Below are 25345 nucleotides of genomic sequence, written 5' to 3'. Positions count from 1 at the left end.
GACTAGCGCTCACTCCTATGCACTGCTACACCTGATGTCTACACCTGCACCTCCTGACTTGAGTCTTTTTGTGTTTTCTAATTACTTCATTCGTCAGTTTGGCCCTAAATGACCCGGAGTTGGCAGCGGTGTTATTGGAGCGATTGATAGACTTGTGCCTATCGCTTGCACAACTCATCCAGGTGAGCGTACACTGCTTCACCTTATCCTCACTCCCTTTGCTTTATACAGATTACTGCACTAGAAGGTGCCCCTTTTCTCCTTTCTCTTTCCTATTCATTTCAGTGGGATTGAAGTATAGTAACAGTCAATAACAAAAGTACCTTGTTATATCTGGTAAAAAGTGAAGGGGCTTAGGATGCTCCAGAGTGCTACAGCCCCTTCAAGCAACTAACCAGAGAGGTGGGAATTGGACTCAACTGATCTAATATTAAAGGAGAATGTTCTTTCTTAAGCAAAGTTAGACAAGTTCCTAATGTACACTAATTATGGAAAATGTACATATACTGATATTTCCCTCAATTTAGTACTTCAGACAGTCTTCAATTTCTCAGAAAAAAAAAGTGATGTCTTGACCCCCTCGATATACCTGAAATGTCCAGCAGGGGGCGCAGTATATGGTAGACATCACATGGGGCTTTGTGCTTTAGGCACAAAATTCTGTGTCCCCCTCCAAACATTCTCCCCCTGGGCCGCCTGATTCCATACACCAACCCCCATTGATGTCATAATGGCAGGGTCCCAAAACGAGCACTATGCAATGAGCAGGGCAGAAGCCCTGGCTCCATTTATTGCTTAGTGGTGATGCAGGGTTACTGCAGCTTAGCTCTCACTTATTTCATACACACCTCTATATTGTGGCTAAAACAACGTGGATCCATAACACATCATGATCACAGGTGAGATTCGGGTGAAAGGTGACACCTGTACATGGATGACACAGGATCCACCATTCACAATAAGTGATATTTAGAGCTCCCCCTCTCCCCATCCTGTCACAATCACCTATGCAGAGGTCACATGTCTAGAAAGCTCTGCCATAGAAGTTAATGGGTCATCTCCAGTCTGGAAACAGATTAGAATTAGTGAACATGTTTTAGTATCTGTCTGTAATCAGTAAGACATTACAATTAAATCTAAACCTTATGGCACACAGTATCCTAAATAGCTTTCCCCTAGGAGAAGAGGGCTGTCTCTGTAGAGATGAACCACATAGTACCTTAATAATCCGCACAAAATATAGTCATAAAATGTGTGAAAAGTACTAGTTGCCTCTGTTGTTACTTTTTTCATTTACCTCCCATATCAATGTCTGTAGTACAATGACACCTATGATGGGTAACACTAGTAGCTGCTCCAAAAGAACTTATATATTTAGTCATTAACCAGTTAGGAAGCCATGTCTCTGTCTCTCCATGGAGTGACCTGAATGCAGTACTTGTTCTGTTAAGCCCCTATAGCTTCCAGTGGGGATTAACTAATTAATTGCTATTGAAGTTAGTGAAACTTAAGTGCTTTGGGCTTTGTCAGAGGCATTTCCTATGAAAGTCAAAGACAAGGACACTCTACTTTTTTATTTCATTATTACGATAAGGATCATAAATTATTATATTTTAGTTGGGATTCTGAAACATGTATTGGTAGTTTATCCTTAGTGGGACAGGAAAAGCAACTGTGCTTCTTTCATGTTATTAACAAGCAATGTTTTGGCTAGAGCCCTTCAGGCTATGGAAGATAGAGAAAATTATCACTCAGAATAGCATGTAAGTGCAGTGCATACAAAGATACAAAAGTATAAAATATCATAGGTTCTATACATGAAGCATTAAGAAAGCAGTGGTTATCATCAGATGCAAATACTGTATACTTCATGCGGATCCAGCTCTACCTCTGTGATCGCTTCTTTACCGTATCATTTGCTGGCTCCACCTCATCTTCCCTTCCACTTACTGTTGGGGTTCCTCAGGGATCAGTCCTGGGTTTTCTCCTTTTCTCAATCTACACTTCCCCCATAGGACAAACTATCAGAACGTGTGACTTTCAGTACCATATCTATGCTGATGACACCCAGCTACATACCTCCCCCCGTACCCCCGCACGCCTACAGAACACAAGTGACTGTTTGTCTGCCATCTCTAACACTATGTCCACTATGTATTTCATTTAAAGGGAATGTGATTTTCTAATTTTACCACTTAGAGCCATATATTAAAACATGGTTTTTTCTATTTAATTTCTTACTTATTATTATGAGAGGCAGCCATATTGCCTGACCACCTGTCCAGCATTATTAACATCATTCAGAGATATGCTTTACAGCAAACAATAGATTGGAGGGGATTCATTAACTTCCATGCAGTTTTCTATGCATGCTTTGTGACCTGTGCAGAGCTTAGTGTGCAGGGAGGAGGAGGAGGTGAGCTGTGACCATCACCCATTGTAAATAGCCTGATCCTATCTTATTCATATAGTGACCTTTCATTGTAATCCAGCCTGTAAGAATAATGATGAGACTGAAAAAATGTTTTCTCTACAGAACAAAAATTGTCAGCTTATTATTAGGCTTAGTGGCCAAAGTGAATATTTCACTATGGTGTCTTGTATTTCTCATCTCTTGCTGAGCATTCTCTCACAGTCAGGAGCAATAAAAGAGCTGATGTGATGCCCTACAACAATTGCATATAAGTAAGGCAGTAATTCATAGGGTCACACTGCTCACCAGAGTACTATAGCATCCTCTAACAGACCCAGACTCTCACACAATAAGCGTTCACATGTATCTTTAAAATGATTAAAAATCAAACATCTGACTGGGATTTATTGCCAGCAATACTACACAATGTACTGACTTTAAAGCCTTCTGACATTTTCTGAAAACTGCATGGTAAATTTTCCTACATTTAAACATTCCCTTTTAATTTGACTCATTATTGTTTCTCATTAGTAACTTTCCTTCTTTTGGAGCTCTACAGAACTCTGCTCCATTACAACCATTTGTCCTTAATTTCTCAGTTCAGCTTTTCATCTCAAAATTAGAAAAATTCAGATTGGATTTAATGTACTTACTGAGGAACAAGTTATTAGAAATTTCTGTTCCTACAAATAATTGACTTTCTTCAGTCTATCAAGTTACTGGTGAACTCTTGCCTGGATGGTTTTTTTTGTATATTTAATGGTGCTCCGCTTATAAAGTAAGTGGACAGTAGGGCATATATTAATTTATATTAATTATTTATTTATAATTAACACTAATATTAATAATAGTGCCAATACATTCTACTTTACAATTCTGGGGGTACAAACATTGACAAAATCAGACATCACACACATACACAATATAATCATCAAGTCAGACATGAGGAGTGAGGGCCCTGCTTGCAAGAGCTTACAATCTATGAGTGTCTGATGCCATCGGGTTGTACTATAATTATTTTACAACTTAAAGTTGCCCCTTCCAGGTTGAAGTTAATAAAACTTATTAAATAAAAAAAAAAGTTCTTGTTGTCAAAGCTTCAATGGCCTGGACTGCTTTTCTCTTACTACCCCTAATACCACTACAGGTTCAACATCAGTTGTCAGAAGATAAAACTGTATGGAATAAAGATAGACACAGGCTTAGTATGGTAAAGACATCACCAAGCTGCAGCACATGTCATTGGAAGATTTAGCCAATCACATGGACATTTAAATGGTATATAACCTGTATTTCTGACATACATGCACCAATCGTCTAAAGCAGGGATGGGGAACCTTCGGCCCTCCAGCTGGTGCAACTACAATTCCCATCATGCCTGGACTGCCAAAGCTTTTATAGATAATCCTTTGTGTCTCGTCTAGAGCAGGGATGGGGAACCTTCCGCCCTCCAGCTGATGCAAAACTACAAGCTAAAGCCTTAGGCATGATAGGAATTGTAATTTTGAAACAACTGAAGGGCCAAAGGTTCCCCATCGCTGCTCTAGTGTATACTATGTTGTGGGTACTTCAGTTTAAGGTATCAAAATGGCGCCACTATGCACTGTAGGTGTTAGGTGAGGTTCCAGTGCAGAGCCCAGAGCACATTTGTATTAGCATATCTGGGTCTGGAAACACAGGGAACACAGTTGTTTGGAAGATTTGACCATGAGAATATATGTATGGGTTTCCCTTTATCTTGCCCTAGATCAGCTGGATAATAACTGGTGAGAATAAAAGAAGACAGTATGTAAAATGTTGCCCTGGCACGTGCTTCTATATTTTTTTTGTTTTCTTTTGAATGTCAGCTAGCGAGCCCCATATATTAAATTGTTATATATTCTTCAAAAAACTTGACATTTTCACTTGTTCATAAGACAAGGACTCTAGTATTAAATTGAAATGTTGATATTTCCCCCCCCCCCCCTTGACACAATAAAGATATTACTTTTTCATCTATCTCTGTCGCCTTCTTGGATGTTGTCAGTCTTTCTCTCCTTTTTTATTTATTTATTTTGTGCTGTATACATTTTGGGCTCATGGATTTTTAACCTGGCAAATAAGCATCTAAGCCCTAATGTTTTTACATTTTGTGCTGAAATGGTAAAGAGCAGCTACAAAAATGCAGCTACTTTTTCCTAGTGTTGTTGGGTTGTTTGAACACCTTATGTGAATTATACAGTAAATCATAGGGGGATGTCATTACATTGTTCTGCACATTGTCAATCCTAATGAGGAATAGTAGGCAATGTCAAAATATGACGTAGCTGTGTTTTGTATAATTTTTAGCAAGTAGCTGACATGAAATTATTATAGACCTACATTGCTTATTCTAAATTAATGAACTAACACAAACTTTATACTGTGTGAGTTATTGTCATCTCTTTTTTTTTTATTTTATTATCACCAAATGTTCCTGACTCACTCTGGTGCCTGGTGACCTTGAGTGTTAACTCATGTGACCTTGCAGGCCTCAGATTCCACATCTGGAATTCTTTTCAATGTTCTTGCCAAGATGCGCATTACAGACTGAAGCAAGTCATTGCTCCACAACCCAAACTCATCATCCCCCCTTAATACATACATCCTTCAGGGGCCTTTTATTAAGGTTTCCAGGCTGTAAACGTGGTGTCCCAAATTTAGGGAAAAGCTACAAGTTGTTTTTGCTGGAATGATTTTATCCTACTTTATACATTTATTATCTGTACATTGCTAGTCTTGCTACTTGGATAGACAATAGCTTAGCCTGTCTGGGTGTTATAACATACAGAGGAGCCTTTTACTACAGGGATGTCCTAGAGCCATTAGCCTCAGAGCTCCCTAATGTTCCTTGCTGCCTGAGCCAGAGTCTCCTGGAAAAGAGTTTGTGCATTAAGTAGGTAACATGAAACTTTTTATGGTGTATCAGTTCATAATTATTACCACTGAGAATTTTCACTTTTCCAGATTTACTTTAGCCTCCAAAAAGTTGATCTGTGAAGAAAACTGTTAAAATCATTCATTTAACTATTATATAACATTGTCATATTCCAAAACTATGTACTGTACAGTAAATGCCCTTAAAGGGGAACTATCAGCAGGTTAGACGAATCTAGCCTGCTGATAGCTCCCTATTGAGCAGGAAACGCCAAGGATAAAGGTATGTTCTTACCTTCATCCTTGGTGCCATTTCCGTGCACAGTCGCTTACTTCATGGTCCATTAGGAGCATTGCCCCGCCCCCATAGCGCCAATCTGCTCTGGACCAGCTTTCCCCTTCTAATGATAATCAATGGAGCAGACCGGATTGTTGCTATGGGGGCAGGGCAGTACTCCTAACATTCTTACCAGACTGAGGTATAAACAACTAAGTGCACGGAAACGGTGCCCAGGACGAAGGTAAGAGACATTTTTTCTCCAGAGTACTCCTTCAAGATTGGAAGCATAACAGGTCTAGTGTGGGCCAATAAATGTCTATGGGTTCTGGATGATACTTGCATAGAATAAGATGGGTGCGTGATACAGTTGTGTTTCCTATCTTACACAAGTTAATATAAGCCAAATGCTTTTGGAGTATTGTTTGTCTTATTTGGCGTTAAAATTATTGTGTTAGGATGAGGAAAATATATCTGGGGTTTTATTTGTCTCCTCTAGATTTACACTGCAGGATAATAGGCAGTGTTATTAGGTTACCAATGTATTTTGAGTTTTCAGTTTCTGAAAGTGCTCTGGACATAATGTAAAATGTTGACATTTCTGCTTGAAGAATTGTTATTAAAAGTAATAATATCCTAAATTTCTTCATACATAGTCATGTCTGAAGCTGATTCATATGCCAACCTTGTATTCAGATTTTTGACAGAGCTGCAACCCAACTCATTTGTGGCCAGCGAGAGGTTTCTTTTTAAGGTGCCTTTGCCTGCAGTCATATCTCGCTTTTCTATTAATATTCATCTCCTGTACTGTTTTATATCTTCAGAGTGCATGGATAGATCAATGTTCTCATCCACTGGCCCCAAGCTGTCAGGAATCATTATCACTCGTGTTCAATAGTTACATGCACTGTAACTGAGATTTCTATGGTATTCACCTCACACACATTTTCAGACTCTGAACTTCTTGATATCTCGGGCTAGGATCATACATCGTAACAATTAGGATCACATTCATGTTTGGATTTTAAACATTTTGTAGACTTTCCGCAGTATTAACCAAACTACCTTTATAATTTAACATGTACAACTATTTTACAGCTCTGTTTTGCAGGTTGTATAAAACCTCTTTTATGCCTCCATTACATATTACTGATTACATATGGAGGAAAACAAAGGTTTTTTTGTCATATTTTGTACAAGTGCGACTGTCTGCAGCATCAGGCTTATTGCTTCTAGGGAAGAATATCACGGAGTCCAACTAAGCCTGTACAGCAATGTACAGAAGCTTACTGCGGAGCCCTACAGGTTCTTAACTAAATGTAGTCTTTGCATAGGAATAAGAACTGTTGGAAAGAAACTGTCAGTAACTGGAATTTACTTGTAAATATATTTAAAGGGCTGGACCCTGCCTAAATCTATTTACCTCTAAATGTCCAGTACCCCTTGCAGAGACTTTAGATTTTACTTTTTTGATGATCTAAGACCCCCACCAATCACTAGAACAATGTACATAGTTTACATGAAACTGCAGCCAATCACTGACCTCACCAGTGGCCTCTTCCTATATGTATTGTACATGACCACTGAGGCCTGTGATTGGCTGCTGCATCATGTGAACAATGTACATGACATCATCTTGGCATCTTGGCAGGCCCAGTAAAGGTCACCAGGGCTGCAGCATATTTATGGCTGACTGGACCTTCAAAGAATGGCAAAAAAAGGGTGGAATTGGTCTCTTACCTAAGCCGCTCAGTATGAATTGTGATCTTGTTTTTAGCATGATCAGAGCGATAACTCAAGAAAAAACATAGGCCAAGTTATAGGCTATTAGTAATAACCAGCAGGTGTAAACATACTGTGCCATCTAACTGGTTTGACTTTGGGCCACTCCTAAGGATGTTGTTTAAACCCCCAGATTTTTACCCTTTAAGGTGTACCTGTCATGACATATATAAAAAATATTAAAAAAAAAAAAAAGCAACTATACAGTTGTGCTCAAAAGTTTACATACCCCGGCAGAGTTTTTGCTTTCTTCTCCTTTTTTCAGAAAATATAAACAATAACACAAAAACTTTTTTTTTTCTCTTTTTAAATCATAATGACAACCAAAAATATCCAAGTAACCCTGATCAAAAGTTTATATACCCCAGTTTTTAATACTGTGTATTTCCCCTCCTAACATCAATGACAGCTTGAAGTGTTTTGAGGTAGTTGTGGATGAGGCTCTTTATTTTCTCAGATGGTAAAACTGCCCATTCTTCTTGGCAAAAAGGCTCCAGTTCCTGTAAATTTCTGGGCTGTCTTGCATGAACTGCGCGCTTGACATCTCTCCAGAGTGGCTCAATGATATAGAGGTCAGGAGACTGAGATGGCCACTCCAGAACCTTCACTTTGTTCTGATATCCAAGGAATTGATGATGCCAGTCAGCAGTGTTCAAACTGTGGTTAACAAATGGAAAATCAGGGGCACTGTCAAAACCAAACCACAGACAGTTAGGCCAACAAAAATGTCGGCCACAACTGGAAAATTGTTCAGGATGCAAAAAAAACCCAAATATCAGCTGAAATATAGGACTCTCTGAAGACTAGTGGTATGGCTGTTTCAAGATGCACAATAAGGAGGCACAAATGCCACAAAGTATCTGGACACAAGCCTCCAAACTATGGAACTATGTAATTTGAATTGATGAAACCAAAATGGAACTTTTTGGCCACAACCATAACTGTTACATTTGGAGAGGTATCAACAAGGCCTATGATTAAAAGCACAGAGGTGGATTGTTGATGTTTTGGGGATGTTTGAGCGACTAACTTGGTCAAAGTTGAAGGAAAGATGAATGCAGCATGTTATCAGCAAATACTGGAGTCAAATTTGCACTCACCTGCCCAGAGGTGGCACATGGGACGTACTTGGATGTTCCAGCATGACAATGATCCAAAACACAAGGCCAAGTCGACCTGTCATTGGCTACAGCAGAACATAGTGAAGGGTCTGGAGTGACCATCTCAGTCTCCTGACCTCAATATCATTGAGCCCCTTTGGGGAGATCTCAAGCGCACAGTTCATGCAAGACAGCCTAGTTATTTACAGGAACTGGAAGCTTTTTGCCAAGAAGAATGGTCAGCTTTACCATCTGAGAAAATAAGGAGCCCCATACACAACTACCACAAAAGACTTCAAGCTGTCATTGATGTTAGAGAGAGTAATACACAGGGTTAAGAACTGTGGTATATAAAGTTTTGATCATGGTCATTTGGATGTTTATGATTTAAAAAGAGAAAACACAGTAGGTTGACAATTAATGGCTTCACCCAACCACTAGCCATGAGTGGAAAAAAGTTTTTGTGTTATTATTCATATTCTCTGAAAAAAAGAAAGCAAAAATTCTGCCAGGGTATATAAGCTTTTGAGCACAACTGTAAAACTAAAGGAGAAGTCAGGCGAAAATTTTTAGTAAAGTACTGAAATGCCCGCTAAAAGCTATACAAATTACACAATTACAAATTATTGGCTATACCAATATACACTTATAAATTGCTTTTTTTCCTGCACTTACTACTGCATCAAGGCGACACTTCCTGTATAACATGGTGATGTCACTTATTATTTCTTTATAAAGCGCCCTTAATTCCAGCATTACAATAGATAGGGGTAACAAACAGGAACATTACAAGATCAAAACACATTACATGAAGGCAAATGGCAGACTGGTACATGGGGGAAGATAACCCTGCCTGCGAGGGCTAACAATCAGATGATGGCAGGGGGATGCTCAGTGTCCCTCCAGTGCCCTGTGTCCCTCAGTGTCCCCCTGCCATCATCCTCTCCAGCAGCCACAGCCCGCACAGTTCTGGGAGTCAGGTCGTGACATCACCATTTTATCCAGGAAGTGAAGCCTTGATGCAGTAGTAAGTGCAGGGAAAAAAGCACTTTATGTGCATTGCCTGTAAAAAGTGTATATTGGGGATTTGTAAAACTTTTTTTTTTTTGTGGGGGGGGGGCAATACAATATTTAAATAAAAATTTTAGCCGGACTTCTCCTTTTAATGCTTGCCCTATGTATGCTGTCATTTTAATTTTAATATTGCAGCTCCAGCAGTCCATTTAGTGCCCTATTGTGCTGCTCATGCTTCAGCATTTCACTCTGAGCTGGTTAGTTAGTTTATTCAGCTGCAGCAGTGTACAGGGGTGTGTACAGGGGTGTGTGCAGCTGCTGGCCAATCTGCATTCATCCTCTCTGGGCCACTCCATGCAGAGAAGAGGGACAACCGGCATCACTTCCTGCATTTGGTCTCTTTTTCTTGCTGTTACTAAAGACTAAATAGCCTTAATGTTGGGCCTCAACTGCAATTTTCCAGTAGATGAGACACCTAGTGGCCGATTTTATAGCATTGTAGTTCATATAGAAAACAGACAAAAAAATTAATGAACTGCAAAAATGTAGAATATTACCTCCCCTGCTGATTTAAAATTATTTGTTGATGATGATAGTGCCCTATTTGTACAACTCTTTCTAAAAAGAAACCGCTTAGACACTTGACATGTTTCACACATGTATCTAATCGATTGTATCCTTTGACATCCCTGCTCTTTCTTTGTGATACTCACTATAAATTTCTACTGATGGTTCAGAGAAGCAGTAGGCACTAGGTACGCCACCATCTGTGCAACCTGAGTGTGCTATGTGTGTTAGTTTACTACCACTTGTTCAATGAGACCACAGGGGGAAGAGGTTGGAGGTCAAGCCCCTTGTTACGCCTTAACACACAGCATATGTAAAATGCAGTACCAATTGCATAGATGATAAAATGCCCAGCATCCATCAAAAGCATAAAATGCATGTCTAGTAATCAAACAACTGCAAACAGCTTGTAAAAATGACAACTTTTTGTCATTGGTGGTAAAAATATTTCATGCAATTTACAAAAAGTATCTCAGCAAATTTAGTGGCTCTATGAGCAGACCTGCAACCGCACAGGGGCTAAGGACTTTCATTTACATGTTTTCACCTTTTTAGACTTTTAGGGGGAAATTTATCAAGGGCTTTGCACCTATTTTTAGGTGCATAATTGGATTTTTCACCCAGTTTTGGTCTAAGTTGTATTTATGAACCAGTATTCGACAGGTAAATATTTTTTGGATGCAACTTTTTTTAATCTACGTGTTTTGAGTATTCACCCAAAAGTTCACATAATCTGGGATTAGCGCCCAATTTATCATTTGCAACTTTTTAAAAAGTCGCACAAACAGGTGCAGGCTTACGTTTAGTCAGTACCAGGTAAATATGTTTGCACAATTTTTGCATTTTTGCGACTTTTTACTTAGCTACATTTACTATGGCAGTGCTACATGTTAATAAATCACAAAATATTAGAACAAAATATACACCAATCCCCATTAGAATAGTTCCACACATTAGACTCCTTAGTAAATGTCCCTCTATGTCTTTTTTGGCTCCCAGTGAGGCTGATATTGTGATTTTTTTTTTTTTAATCATTAAGTGAATGAACATTTTTGTAGTGAGCTCTTTCACAAAAACTATTTCCAAGTATGCAGGGAGTGTGTTGTAATGTTATAAGGGATCTGTAACTCGTGTCTGCCATCTAGCAAATGCAGTATATTTTACTAGGTTGGCATATGTGTAATATTAGTATTATTAGACATTTCTAGTAATATTCCTTTCATATCGCTTTCATGCTGAACTAAGTGTTATCAGGTTGCTCCACAGCAGCTTGTCCCCATCCACCCACCCCAGCTTTGGTTCATGGATCTCTTTTAGTTTGGGTATAGGTGGAGAGCTACTAAAGAAGGCCAGAGGGGCAGGTAGAAGCCACCAGGGACCACCCCTATGAGAAAATTATGATAAATTTCCTATAATATTTATAGTTAAAGGGTTTGGCCACTTTATAGTAGACTTGTTCAGTGAACAGTATTAGTAAGTATACTCACTGTACATGCTGAAAGCAGCTCCCTATGTACCTCATTGAGCGAAAATCAGACAACCTGCCTCCAGGCTGAGCTGCCCTGGTCTGTGGTGATTCTGTCTATAAGATGGCCAACATGGAGGAGCATGTGACCATGCCCTGCCCCCCAGTGTCCTCCATAGGCATATACAGGCTCCATGCTCGGCCATCTTATAAACAGAATCACCACAGAGCTGGACAGCTCAGACTGGAGGAGGGAAGTGTAATTTTAGCTCTATGAGGTACAAAGAAAGCTGCTGTCAGTATATACAGCAAGTACACTCACTATTACTGTACACTGAGCAATTTTATTATAAAGTGGCCAACCCCTTTAAATATTTAATTATTATTATATTATTAATATGTTAATAAACTAGTTTTCTGAATTTATGATTTGCAAGTTTTGATATGTAAAGGCAGTAGAAGCCATGAATAATAATAATAGCTGTCATTAGCTAAATATGTCAGTAAAATATTGAATATGTTGTAACTACAGTGATTAATTTATGACCGAGATTAATAATTCAGATCTTGAACAGAGACTCCCCAGCTTGCTGAGGGCTCACACTATCTGGGCCCTAAGCAGGCTGGGGCCTCTGGCTTCATGTGGAGGTTCTTCTCACAGCATGGAGGTATTCTCCATTGTATGCCTTAAAGGGAACCGTCACTAGCTTAATGCTGCCGTACCACAATCAGCATAAAAAACACTGTCATGTTTCCTAATTAAAAGAATTTCTCAATGTAAATGGCTGTGCTGTTTCAGAGTAATAATAAATGTAACTACAGCCGGGAATGGGGCTTTAAGTCAAGGGGGTGGACCTCAGGCCTGATCTCTTGTTGCTCAACAGTACTAAAAACAATGTTTTTCTTAAATTTTATGTAAACTCAAATTTATCTAATGCCAGAAATATGGTGTAGAAAATAGTCTATAAGAGTTTACAGGGCATCTTTCGCACTTAAATTTTCATAGTTATTTCCTATAGATTATCCTATGGAAAATCACCTACTGTGTGAAACCACCCAGTTTGAACACAGGTGTATTATAAATGCATTTCTTTGTTCGTACAACAGCCACAAAGTCTCACCTGGCAGCAGGTCCAATGACCCATATTAAATGTGTCATTTCAGTTTGGGCCATTAGACCTGTTGTTGGGCCTGGACTTGCAGCATTAGGCTGGGTATATTTCAGTCAGTATTGTGGTCCTCTTATTGCAACCAAAACCAGGAGTGGATTGAAAACACAGAAAGGCTCTGTTCACACAATGATGAAATTGAGTGGATGGCCGCCATATAAAGGTAAATAACTGTCATTATTTCAATATAACAGCCGTTGTTTTAAAATAACAGCAAATATTTGCCATTAAATGGCGGCCATCCACTCAATTTCAACATTGTGTGAACAGATCCTTTCTGTGTTTTCAATCCACTCCTGGTTTTGGTTGCAATATGAGGACCACAATACTAACTGAAATATACGTAGTGTGAACCCAGCCTTAATACAGATGCAGAACTGAAGCTATATTACGCTTGTCTGAACCTGGCCCTACACTTATATCTACTACTGTTATTGCATAACCTTACACTGATATCTAGTTGCATTGGAGGCGGCTGAGGGATCTCACTCTTTTAACCAAATCTGGGCTGACAACCGAGCTGATGTGTAATAGAGAAAGACAGTCATTAGACAAGTGAATACACTTAATATTAAGACATGTGTGATCCAAAGCAAACAATAAGACAATTGAAGAAGGTTTCTTGGTGATTAAGAGATGAATAAACACTTCCATTTGTCTGTGTTTAGGTATTTATACAGCTGCAGAGAAATCGTGCTGAGGAGGAATACAGCAGGGAGCCTGGGCTTTAGCTTCGTAGGAGGTTCGGAGGATTGCAACCAGAACAAGCCATTCTTTATTAAATCCATACTAGAGGGAACCCCTGCTTACAACGACGGGAGAATAAGGTAATTCACCATTTTATTTAAGATATTAAGCGTAATATCACATACAGTACCATTGTTCATTTTTGGTTTATTCATGTTTTAAACCAATGGTTAAACAGTGAGACTGACCATGCTATGTGGAGTGACAACACAACACGAGAGTCAAAAGTTATAATCACAGACATACCAGTTATATTAGTTTAAGTAAGGTGCTTAATATGTTACATTCATAAAACATTAAATCACAAGATGAGGAGATAGTGAGTGCACAGAAATATAGGGGTCCATAAAAATGATCATAGATGTTCTTCAAGAGAATCTAAGGTTCCTGGAATAGTAATGGTTTTCAGGTCAATAGTTCCGCCATACACAGAGCAATAAATGTGGTTTCTACTGGGAAGTTATGGTTTGTAAAGTAGAAAAGTAGCTTTGCCACTGTTGTAAATAATGTGGACATTTGTTAAAAGGTTCAATTTTAGGATCTGTATAATGTTCTATACAGTATATAGCATCATAACGAGTTTTGCTCTTTATATTATCATAGCAAGTTCTCCCTTCCCCATAGGAATCATGAACTAGGCATACAGAGAGTTGCCTATGAACCAGGCTAAGGCTATGTTCACACTACGTACATTTCAGGCAGTATTTGGTCCACAAGTCAGGTCCTCATAGCAACCAAAACCAGGAGTGGATTGAAAACACAGAAAGGCTCTGTTCACACAATGGTGAAATTGAGTGGATGGCCGTCATATAACGGTAAATAACTGCCATTATTTCAATATAACAGCCGTTGTTTTAAAATAACAGCAAATATTTGCCATTAAATGACGGCCATCCACTCAATTACAACATTATGTGAACAGATCCTTTCTGTGTTTTCAATCCACTCCTGGTTTTGGTTGCTATACAGCCTCAAATATACGTAGTGTGAACCCAGCCTCACTCAACCTGCAAATCCAATGGGAAAATGACTTACATGTGGCCACTGTAAAAAATCCAAAATGTCAGAAGTTTAAGTCCCATGTATCTCTTTTTCCCTAGGAAAATATTAAAATTGCATCATGTTTGCAATTTCAGCGTGACTTGTAGACAACACCGTGTCACTCTGCAGCCCTAACCTAATATTTAATAGACAATGTGTCCATTGTGAAGTATCTTTTCCCAGGATACTGTGTTGGAGGCTGAACACCTACAAAGTACACCATGACTCACTTACGTTACAGAATTCCGTGTTCTGGTTACAGGAATCAGGGCTGAAATCATTATTTGTATAGAAAGCAAACCCAGCTGAGTATTAGTTCAATTGAAGCATTAGATATTTATAAAATGACAATTACAAAGAAGAGTAATAATATAGCATTATGTTCTTAGAGAACTGGACCATTACAGAAGACAGATCTGGAATTAGACGCCTATAAAAATAATAATTATAAAGTACCATCAAGTAATTTTGTCGTAATCATTGGCAGATGGTCACTGGAGTTCAAAGCTAATGAGGGTTATAACTCTACGTGATAGAAACTAATTGGCACTCCGTACAGGACTATGAACTTTAGTTTGGCTTCATGCACTTAGCCTTACTAAAGTTTTGCAAACCTCCAAGTTATATGGATTTGCTATGAGGTTTCTACAGACTTCTTTGGAGCCCTACTTCTAATTTATACAGAGATGTATTGCACTTGTTGCTGGACTCCCAATGAATTTGATAGATGTGTGCATGGGGCCTTAAAGTAGTTGTCTGTCAGCCAACACCATCTGTCAGCAGTTGGCTGGTCCCACTGAAATCAGCAGGGTTGGCAAATTTTTCACTAGGGTGTATGAGTGCCATAAGAGCAGGAACTTCAAATGCTCCAGTTGGCTTTGTTTACTTCGCCTGCAGCAATGATGTCACGTATACTCAAGTGACCACTGCAGCCAATCACTGGTTTCAGTGTTTTTTTGCCATATATGCAGGCATTAGAGCCAGTTCACACGGAGCAAAAGCGGCAGAATTCCCCCGGCAGAACTCTCTGCCGCAGAATCCTGTCTGCATTAGTGTGTCCCACAGTGTCTCTATAGAAGGGCTCGTGTGCCTCTGCTTCCGTTGCTCTCTGCTCAAAGAATCGACATGTCAATTCTTTGAGCAGAGAATGACAGAAGCAGAGGCGTGCAAGCCCTCCCATAGAGACACTGTGATGACAGTGATGAAGGTGGGATTCTACCGCTTTGTGTGAACTGGCCCTTACTGCTAAGGCCAGTGATTACCTGCAGACATTACATGGATGTACACAAATCACACAACATAAAGACAGGGTGGAGCTGTGTTTGCAAGAATGTATCTATGTTTTTTTTTAATCCTGGATAACCCCTGTAAACTATAAACACATGATTGTAACACACAATTGTATATAAACACACATTGAATTGGAGTATCAGGATTTTTGAAAATAACATGCAGATCATTGCATAAGTTGCCATGAGGAGCTGCCAACACAGCACATCACACACAAACCAAACCAGCGCCAGGAGCACACACACAGACACATTTACCACTGCAACGTTGAGAAAGACCTCAGGTGGGTCAAAACGTCCATTTGTTGCACTTATAAATTAAAAATTGCCAAAATATTGCACCAGATAGTTGCTGTTGTATATAATAGTTACCTGGTTTGGCTTGTTTCTTGCTGTAAAAACACTGAATCCACTTTGCATTGACATGTGTGCCACAGGCTTTTTGTTCTCTATGACTGGTGGCCAAACGCTCTTCTGAATAGCACCTTTTGACCACGCCTGTTGTGTATAAGTTGCCATAAGTTCATTGTGCTGCCGTTTATGTAGGCTGAATTATTTACAAGTCTTTGTTCAATACACATGACATTTTATATGGAAGGGTGTGGACAAATGTTACTTATATAGAAGCTGAGAATGCCAGGCATGAAGAATGTGAACATACGTGTCAGCAGGCTTTGACAAGTCACCATATTTCTACTTTTTCTGTGAAAACCACTAATACATTCCAAGGGCAGATATAATCTAGCCTTAAAGGGGACAGGGTAGGGTTATAACAAGCTGATCAGTGGGGTTCAACTACTGAGATCCCCATGATCCGCCTCTTTATTCCCATCATCTATACCCCTTTTAAGCAGGCTGTTATCTCCCATTTGTTATACATAAGCCCTCTTTGCCAAAGTGTTTAGTTAGGGTTGCTTTTATGTTTTTCATGGAAAGACCTGGTCTGGCAGTATATGGAAAAATCAAGCAAAGCATTTTACAAGCAAGACGTTATCATGAAAGTTTATATAAAATCGCATTTAAAATTAATCTTAGCCCAAAAAAGGGTTCAAATAACACGAAAAAACTAATTCATAACTAGTCTATATTTGGATTCTCTAAGAGGCTGGGTAAAGTCGTCCATATGCTCATTCAGATAAAAGCCATGTCTCCAGGCTCTGCTAGAAATCCGAGCATTCAGCCAAGCATCCATGTTTACTTGACTGAAGTGAGAGAAATAAGCTGCTGCCAGAACCCTCCAGCAACTTACCTCACTTGAGGAATAAAAGATTGGTAGTCCTCCCCATATTCATGAGATCATAAGCTAATCCCACCAAAATGAGTCAGTTTGTGTTAATGGCTAGCCTAATATAATGGGTTATCTAGCCTTTACAAACTGAGGGCCATTAATATTAAATTGATGGGACCCTACCGGACCCCGCTGACCTCTGCAGTCTCCTCAATGTTTGTATACCCAGCAAGTCGCTTAGTATTTGCAGAAGCCCTGCCACTTGTATTGGTGGTGCAAGGTATTGTAATGTTGTCCCATTCAAAATAAAGCATAGGTAACCTCTGTAAGGGGGTTTAAAACAGCCTATCACCTATTCACAGTATAGGGTATAAGTGTCAGGGTCTAACACAACAATCTCAAAAATCAGACACTGATTCCCTTGTTTTGAAACGAGTGATGACTCGTGTGTGCTGCAGCTACATTTATTTTCTATGGAGCTGTCCAAGATAGCCAAGCACTTCCTTGCTTATCTCTGGCTGCCCCTTGGACAATGAATAGATGGGCATGGCCAATGTGCACGTTGTAGCTCTGTTCAAAACTAAGGAGTTGTGCTTTGTTCTTGAGATTCAATGGGCTTCCAGGAGGCACACTCACCACAATAGGACACTTATTCCTCAAATAGTGGATAGGGGATATCTTCTTTTAACCCAGAAAACTCCTTTAATCTAATCTTCACATACAAAGTATACTATTTTTTTTATTCTTTACTACAATCTGAGTAGTATAACTGTTATATGACTCTTATGATAGATATAAGGGAATATTTGCTGCACCCCCCCCCCAAATATCCCTTACTACAAGTAAATAAATGTTATTTCTAGAGATGAGAGAACCTAGGGTATACTCTGGTTCGCCAAACGCTCTCCATTTGATTACTGGTGGCTGAAGAAGTTGGATGAAGCTCTAGGGAGTCCTGGTAAACATACAGCCTATGACCTATGGCTGTATCCATGTTTTCCAGGACTCCTTAGAGCTGCATCCAACTTATTCAGCCACCAGTAATCAAATGCCAAAAGTTTGGGCTCGTGCCAACCCGAGTGCACTTGAGGTTTACTCATCTCTATTCATCCCATTTTAAAGCTTACACCTTATGAATTGTAACCTCTACTGTCTTTATCTGCAGATGCGGAGATATACTCTTGGCTGTAAATGGGAGATGCACATCGGGTATACCCTATAATATCCTAGTGAGGATGCTAAAAGAACTTAGAGGAAGAGTGGTACTCACCATTGTGTCATGGCCCGGGTCCTTCTTGTAGACAGTGCGTCACTGTCACTTATCATACATTCCACATGACGTTCTGCTTCTCACGTGTTCTTAATACCGGTATTAGATTTTTTAATTTTTTTTTCAAACACGTGTTTGTCAATGGGTGTAAATGATCACAGATGTGTTTCTCATGCATGCAAAAGAAATGTGTTCTTCAGACTCCAGAGATCAAGCACTTTTACACCATCCTGAAGAGGAATATAATTGTTTAGATGTTTATTTGTCGTCTGTTATGTGACAGATGTTACCTGTGCGTTACTACGAGTATCTGTGTGTTACATTAACATACTGTATACATCATCCAGCCACCGCTACTGATGTGACCACACATTGAGGAAACAGATACCGTCTAACATCATTTGTGGAGCCATCTTGAAATCTCATTTGTTACACTGTAATTCGTCATTGACCCCTTTCATCTGGAAGGTAACACAAACATAGTTGCTATATTCAGTTTCCTTCAGCTCCTAAAGCCAATATTACCTAAGTGATCAATCGTAACGTCAGAACCAAATTTGACAGCCATGTTGAACTGTTTGAGACCTTGTGTCATACCCTTTTCTGCCTATTTGCCAAATGACCAGATCTAACCTATATGGGCCAAAATCTTCATTGTCATAGTGAACATGCATCAAGCATCAAATGTCATTCTAAAAAAAAAAAAAGTGATCTGAATGAAGATGAACATGTTACATAAGATACTATCAGCATGATATGTGCATTGTGAGGAGCGGCTCTTCCTTCCATCTCTGGGTGATGCATCTCTGATAGTGTTTGGATGTTATATATGATGAAGCAGTACACTGTATGATAAAACACATCACTGGGGGATTTCAATAGGCAAATATGATGTGGCTTTTTTTATACTGAAAATTTTCTATAAGGGTATGATGACATAATGTGGATCCACTATGGATCAGTTGTAGATCTGTTCAATGTATTTAAATTACTCAGCAGATCAGTTGTAGATCTATTACAGATAATCCGCAGCAGATCCATATTTTGTGAATACACCCTAACAGAAAAGTACATTTTAATCGTTCAGAACTTGCCATCTTTTGTTTTTATATCAAGGATGAGTTTTTTTTCTTTTGCAGAAACAGTGCCCATGGCATTAATAAGCCATGTCCCGTATCACATCTTATCTTTAGCTAGAATGTGATACCTGACGTGGCTAATGATGAGGGTGACACAGTTTTTTTGGGGGGGAGGGGGGATTTTTTTAAAATCTTGGACATGCTATACTAGCAGGTTGTTCAAGTATTAGTTCAAGCGTCACACATAGGCCAAGTGCTTGAATATGCAAAAGTTAACCCATTAAGTAACCAGCAGTGGTCAAGAATTAAAATTCTTACACTTTTCAGTTTATAAATGAATGCCGGGGCTGCCACTACCAGGAGAAAACTGAAGATGGATCCAATGGCAGCTGAATAACTAAGTATAAAGTTTGCTCTCTCTAGGACCTGCTAGGCATGTGCTTTCTCCTATGGACTACAATATCCACAGTAATTGTCAACACTTAAAAGATAAAAGCCTTAGTTCAAATAGTAGTAGGATTGCATATGGGGAGACGTCATGGTCAAGAAGTCTTCCCTAATAGGTTCTAATATGAACATTGTATCCACATCATAGTTTGTATAATTAATCTTCTCCCAATCCCCAGACTGCTACAGTACCTCATCATCACACTATGACTCCAACTACTATTCACATATATCACTGCCAGAGACCTGCACATAGATGCTGGCAATTCAAGAAGGCAACCTTGCACATTACTGTAAAGTGATGATAAACCATCAGATCACACCAGGGTGGGTGCTGCCTATCGTCTCCACTCACCATAATATTACTCCAAGAGATTTATAACATTCCTTGGTGAGTTATACTTTAATATTCAGGGATTTCTATAGGACCAAAAGATGACTAAACAATCCTGGGTGATGGTGATTATATGTGTTCTGTGTACATTTTCTTGCAGTCCATCATTCATGTAACCCAGAGGTTACAGATGGTAGAACACCAGCATATTGTTTGTTTTTCTTTATTTTTAGAATTTTTCAAGGATAATTACAGTGACCAAAGTAATAAACAGTAATTACATACAATGAGCCGAAATGAAGGAGCAAAGCCCTCCGCAGAATGATAGTATATCCATGCTAAACACTGCTGTGTATGTAGTGTATCTGATATTATATGGTTACTTTATACTGAAGCGGATGTAAACAGTGGAAACCAACTACTTGTTATGTTGTGGATGGATTAGATTGGAGCGTGTACATGTCATAGAGGCAGCCACCTCAAAGCAAGCTTCCCAATGATGTTACCCTCTTCATAGGTTCTGCAATGTTAAAGGGATTATCCAGTGCTACAAAAACATGGCCACTTTTCCACCTACTGTTGTCTCCAGTTCAGGTGTGGTTTGCAATTAAGCTCCATTTACTTCAATGAAACTGAGTTTTAAAACCCCACCCAAACTGGAGACAACAGTAGGGGGAAAGTGGCCATGTTTTTGTAACGCTGGATAACCCCTTTAATCATGGAAAGAGGGAGCTGTCTAAGGGTCACAATGTTCCTTCTTCATACAAGGATTGGTCGGTAACCTGAAGCCATACATGATCTTAATTAGGGGTGAAAAACCTGTAGACCCCCAGCTGATGCAAAACCACAAATCCAATTATGGCTGGACACCCATTATCAATCTGGGCACTATTGGAATTATAGTTTTGCAACAGCCGGAGCGCTGCAGGATGTGCACTCCCGGTCTTAAAGGGGTAATCCAGCACTACAAAAAAATGGCCACTTTCTTTCAGAGACAACATGAATCTTGTCTCCAGTTTGGGTGCAGGTTTTGCAACTTTGTTACATTGAAGTGAACAGAGCTTATTTGCAAACCACACCTGAACTGGAGACCAGAGTGGTGCTGTCTCTGGAAGAAAGTAGCCATGTTTCTGTAGTGCTGGATAACCGCTTTAACTATGGTTCCTAGAAAATGGATATCAGATATCACTTTCCTAGGTGCTTTGTGCAAAAAGCAAATGCTAATATGGTGACTATTATGATAAAGCCAAATATAAATGTATAATACCATTAAGGATTATGTAATAGTAATATGACTATGGATGTGCAATGTATTAGGTGATTTATATTCATTGCTTAAACTAGTGTAGTAGTGGTTAACAGTGAGTGATAAAGTTGTGGTTAAAGTAGACTAGGTCTATGTGAGTGAAACTGCATGGTGGTGCTGCATTACAAAACCGACTGAGCAACTTAAAACACACCGTACACAATTCAAGGAAACCTGAATATAGCATATGTAATGCAGCACCTGATCAAGCAAGCATTTTGTCTGTACAAAGAATATTGGGGCTTATACATCAAACCTAAAGAATTGAAGGAAATGTAACATTCAACACATGCATTCTATTTCTCAGTGTATTACTTATTTTATGCTTAAAGGCGTTATTCCAGGTTAGGGGGGAAAAATACATGTTCATGCTTCCAAAAACAGTGCCACTGTCGCCTCAGGTTTGGGGTATTGGAACTTGGCTCCTTTCACATAAATGACGCTGCAATACTGTACACACACTGAAGACAAGTGTGGCCCTGTTTTTGGAAGAATTCAGCTAGGATAACCACTTTACCAGCTAGGGCAGGGATGGGGAACCTTCGGCCGTTCAGCTGTTGCAAAACTACAACAAGCTTTAGCTGTCTAGGCATGATGGGAATTGTAGTTTTGCAACAGCTGGAGGACTGAAGGTTCCCCATCCCTGAGCTAGGGGCATAATAACTCCACTCCAGCAGAACTTTTTTAGAGCTGGTTTCAGACAAGTTTAATACATCTGTATTACAGCCGCAGATTCAGGCCAGATCTATGTCATTTTTTTAAGCCAGAAGCGGCTGCAGTGCAAAGAATTCCTTCATTCTATATTTCAATCTGCCTTTGAGTAAAAAAAAAAAAAAAAACTACATGTGTGAATTAAGATGAACTTTCTTACTAGCTACAAGGGTGCTTCCTAGTGCAATATATCCAATGTGAACAGGAGTTAGTGAATCATAGAGTGAAGGCTGACTCACCTTGTGTGGTTGTGCAAATGTAGGCACAACTCGAATGAAAGTATTCAGGTGTACCGCAACTCCTAAGAAGACCCCAGCAGTGTTGGGGATGAGACAATAGCAGCCAAAGTGTTCTGTCAGGACCAGGCAGAACAAAAACCAACTTCTACGCAAGGAGCGCAGGTAGAGGTTTCACAAGTCTCAGCTACACGAGTCGATCATACACTGTAGGTAATGACGGGCATCTATTCGCTCATATGGTCTGTGAGTATAGACGCCCCTCATTACCTACAGCGTATAATCGACTCGTCTACCTGTGCTCCTTGCATAGAAGTTGGTTTTTGTTCTGCCTGGTCATGACAGAACACTTTGGCTGCTGTTCTCTAGCTAGAGTTGCAGTTCTCTGTAGTGAAGTGTAGGGTTTTGATTCACACAAGTATTTATTCAGTATTTTTTAAATCAGATTTTTAAGCCAAGATCAGCAGTGGATTCAAGAGAAGAGAACGGTCTGTGTTTCCATGATATTTCTGTGTCTTGGATGTACTCCTGGTTTACAAAAACAGATGAAAAATAATGATCAAATACTGAGGTGTGAAAGAGGCCAAACAATATTTAATGTGTACTGTTTACCTGAATTACTCAAAAAAGACCGGTGGTATGTAAGGTAAAGTAGTTATTATAGAGGCAGAGGTTTTCATGGACTACCTGACAGTAATCCTAATGCTGTGAATAACCTGCAAAAACTCATACTGTACATGTAGTGCCACCCACGTAATGAGGCACTATAAAAAGATGGTAATGTGACACCACCTCTGTGAACTGGTTGGGATCGGTATAAGACTGAAACAGGTTCTTCTTAGATTGTTCACACAGAATGGGTATATTGCATAACCTAACCTAAATATATATTGTAAAACCTAATATATATATATATATATATATATATATATATATATATATATATATATAGTGTGAGATCCCTATTATCAAGCCAGTTACACCAAAGAATCAAAAATATAGCTCTTCATCCTAATTTACATTGGACTGCTGCTATTCCATTATTTTCTATGTGCTGCTTCCAGAGGTAAAATATTGACTGTCAATGAGTTTGTCGACCAACAGGTTCACGTTAGTTATAAATAGCTGCCAAATTCCCACTTGGGAAAGGACACAAACTATTCCACCCCCACTTGCCTAAACCATGCTGTAATCCATACATCCCACCCACATTTCCCATGATTTCCTTCTTTTCTCTCTGTGATGCTTTTGTTTTACAACTATTGGAATTATTGCTCATATGCTTTATACTAAAGTCCTAATAAAGAAAGGATATGAGGTATTTATGAACATGTGAAGAGGGCCTGGTAAGAGCCGGCACATGTGGAAATCTAGGCCTTTGTGTCTGACAAGAGGCATCATACACCAGCCAGCTTGAGGAGCACGATACAGAATCAGTCACATTTCCTAAATGAACCTTATTGGAGTATTCTCCCCCTTCGTCTGTCTCCAGCAGCAGGGAGCACAGTATCTCATTTTCTAAAGACTTATTTTGATATTAGCCATAGTGCAATTTAATGACCCAAACTCCCAGCACCATAGACCTAACATTTCGCTGCCATTTACAGCTGTAATAGGGACACTAAAATATAACTGCATTATGGTCACCTAAGAGCCCTAGGTGCTGTTTGTTCACTCCAATATCAAGAACATATTTGTTCACCGGTCTGACATTTGGACATTGTCACACCGAGAAGTGTCGCATGCAATGTTTTTCTGTCCTGTGCAGGGAGACGTCCATCACCACAGTAGAAACATTGCAGGCCTAAACTACTCCTATTAAACCATGGGATCATCTCTGGCATCAGTTTGTGTACCACACTGGAGGGAAACAAAACCAGATAGCCAGACAAAAGCAAAGTGGTCCTTAAATGACAATATATTTTTTAGAACAATTTATGGAATAGATGTCAATGGTCTCAGTGAACTCGAGAAGAAACAAAACAAACTGCAAGTACCGTAGTTTTAAATCTCATCTTGTGTCTGCTTCAATGTAGACCAGGGATGGAGACTAAAGATTAGAGCTGATCGAACAGCGGAAAATCGTAGGTTCTATAGAACTTGAACCTTGCCGAACCTTCCGTATTTGATTCCCGATGCCTTCCCGGTCTATGGGGAAGGAGGAGACAGCCCGGGTACTGCTTGGAATTCTAGGATACAGCCTATTACCTAGGCTGAATCCCGGAATTCCAGGCGCTACCCAGGCTGTCTCCCCCTTCCCCAAGAATTGGGAAGGCATTGGGAATCAAATACGGAAGGTTCGGCAAGGTTCAAGTTCTATAGAACCTAAGATTTTCCGCTGTTCGATCATCTATACTAAAGATGAGCGAACTTTAAGGAAAATCAATTACTGGTAGTTGAAGAAGTTGGATGGAGCCCTAGGAAGTTCTGGAAAACATGGATACAGCCAATGACTGTATCTATGTTTTCCAGACAGCCTTAGGGCTGCATCCAACTTCTTCAGCCACCAGTAATCAAATGCTGAGAGTTCAGATGGACCCGAACATACTTGAAGTTCGCTCATCTCCAATAGGGAACCTTCAGCCCTCAAGCTGCTACAAAATTCCCATCATGCCCGGACAGGTAGCTTCGGTTCTGCAAGTATGATGGGAATTGTGGTTGTATAACAGCTGGAGGGCCGAAGGTTCCCCATCCCTAATGTAGGCCAGCATATGTGTATGGTAACAAACCAACCCTGTGTAGTCAAATTACTTACTGCCATCCATCTGCCCCTTGCTAACCTATGACTGCAGGGTAACAATAAACAAGGCTTGTTTTTGGTCTTGTACCATGGAAACATGAAGGTCGGCATAGAGGCTCTATACACCAAAAAATAGATTTTTGTTCTCTATTTGCAAAGTTGGTTGAAGAGGTAAAAACAAATTTAACATCTAAGGGGGGCAATAAACCATCTCCAGCTTTAATATTCATCATGC

At 39.6% G+C, this 25345-nt stretch overlaps 1 protein-coding gene across 3 annotated transcripts in view; it reads left to right on the top strand.

The window, feature by feature from the left end:
• The window catches only part of LNX1 (ligand of numb-protein X 1), a 131806-nt gene extending 109306 nt beyond the window's left edge, over positions 1–22500 (top strand). For all 3 annotated transcript variants that reach the window (XM_069977624.1, XM_069977623.1, XM_069977626.1), the window contains 2 exons: positions 13351–13509; positions 18153–22500. In XM_069977624.1, the coding sequence (XP_069833725.1) occupies positions 13351–13509; positions 18153–18288 (295 nt within the window). In that variant the 3' untranslated portion in view covers positions 18289–22500. The remainder of the gene's footprint in view (positions 1–13350; positions 13510–18152) is intronic.
• Positions 22501–25345: the final 2845 nt, after the last annotated feature.

This window comes from Dendropsophus ebraccatus, chromosome 7 (assembly GCF_027789765.1).
Source record: "Dendropsophus ebraccatus isolate aDenEbr1 chromosome 7, aDenEbr1.pat, whole genome shotgun sequence".
Classification (NCBI taxonomy): domain Eukaryota; kingdom Metazoa; phylum Chordata; class Amphibia; order Anura; family Hylidae; genus Dendropsophus; species Dendropsophus ebraccatus.
This window is presented reverse-complemented; position numbering and strand designations above follow the sequence as displayed.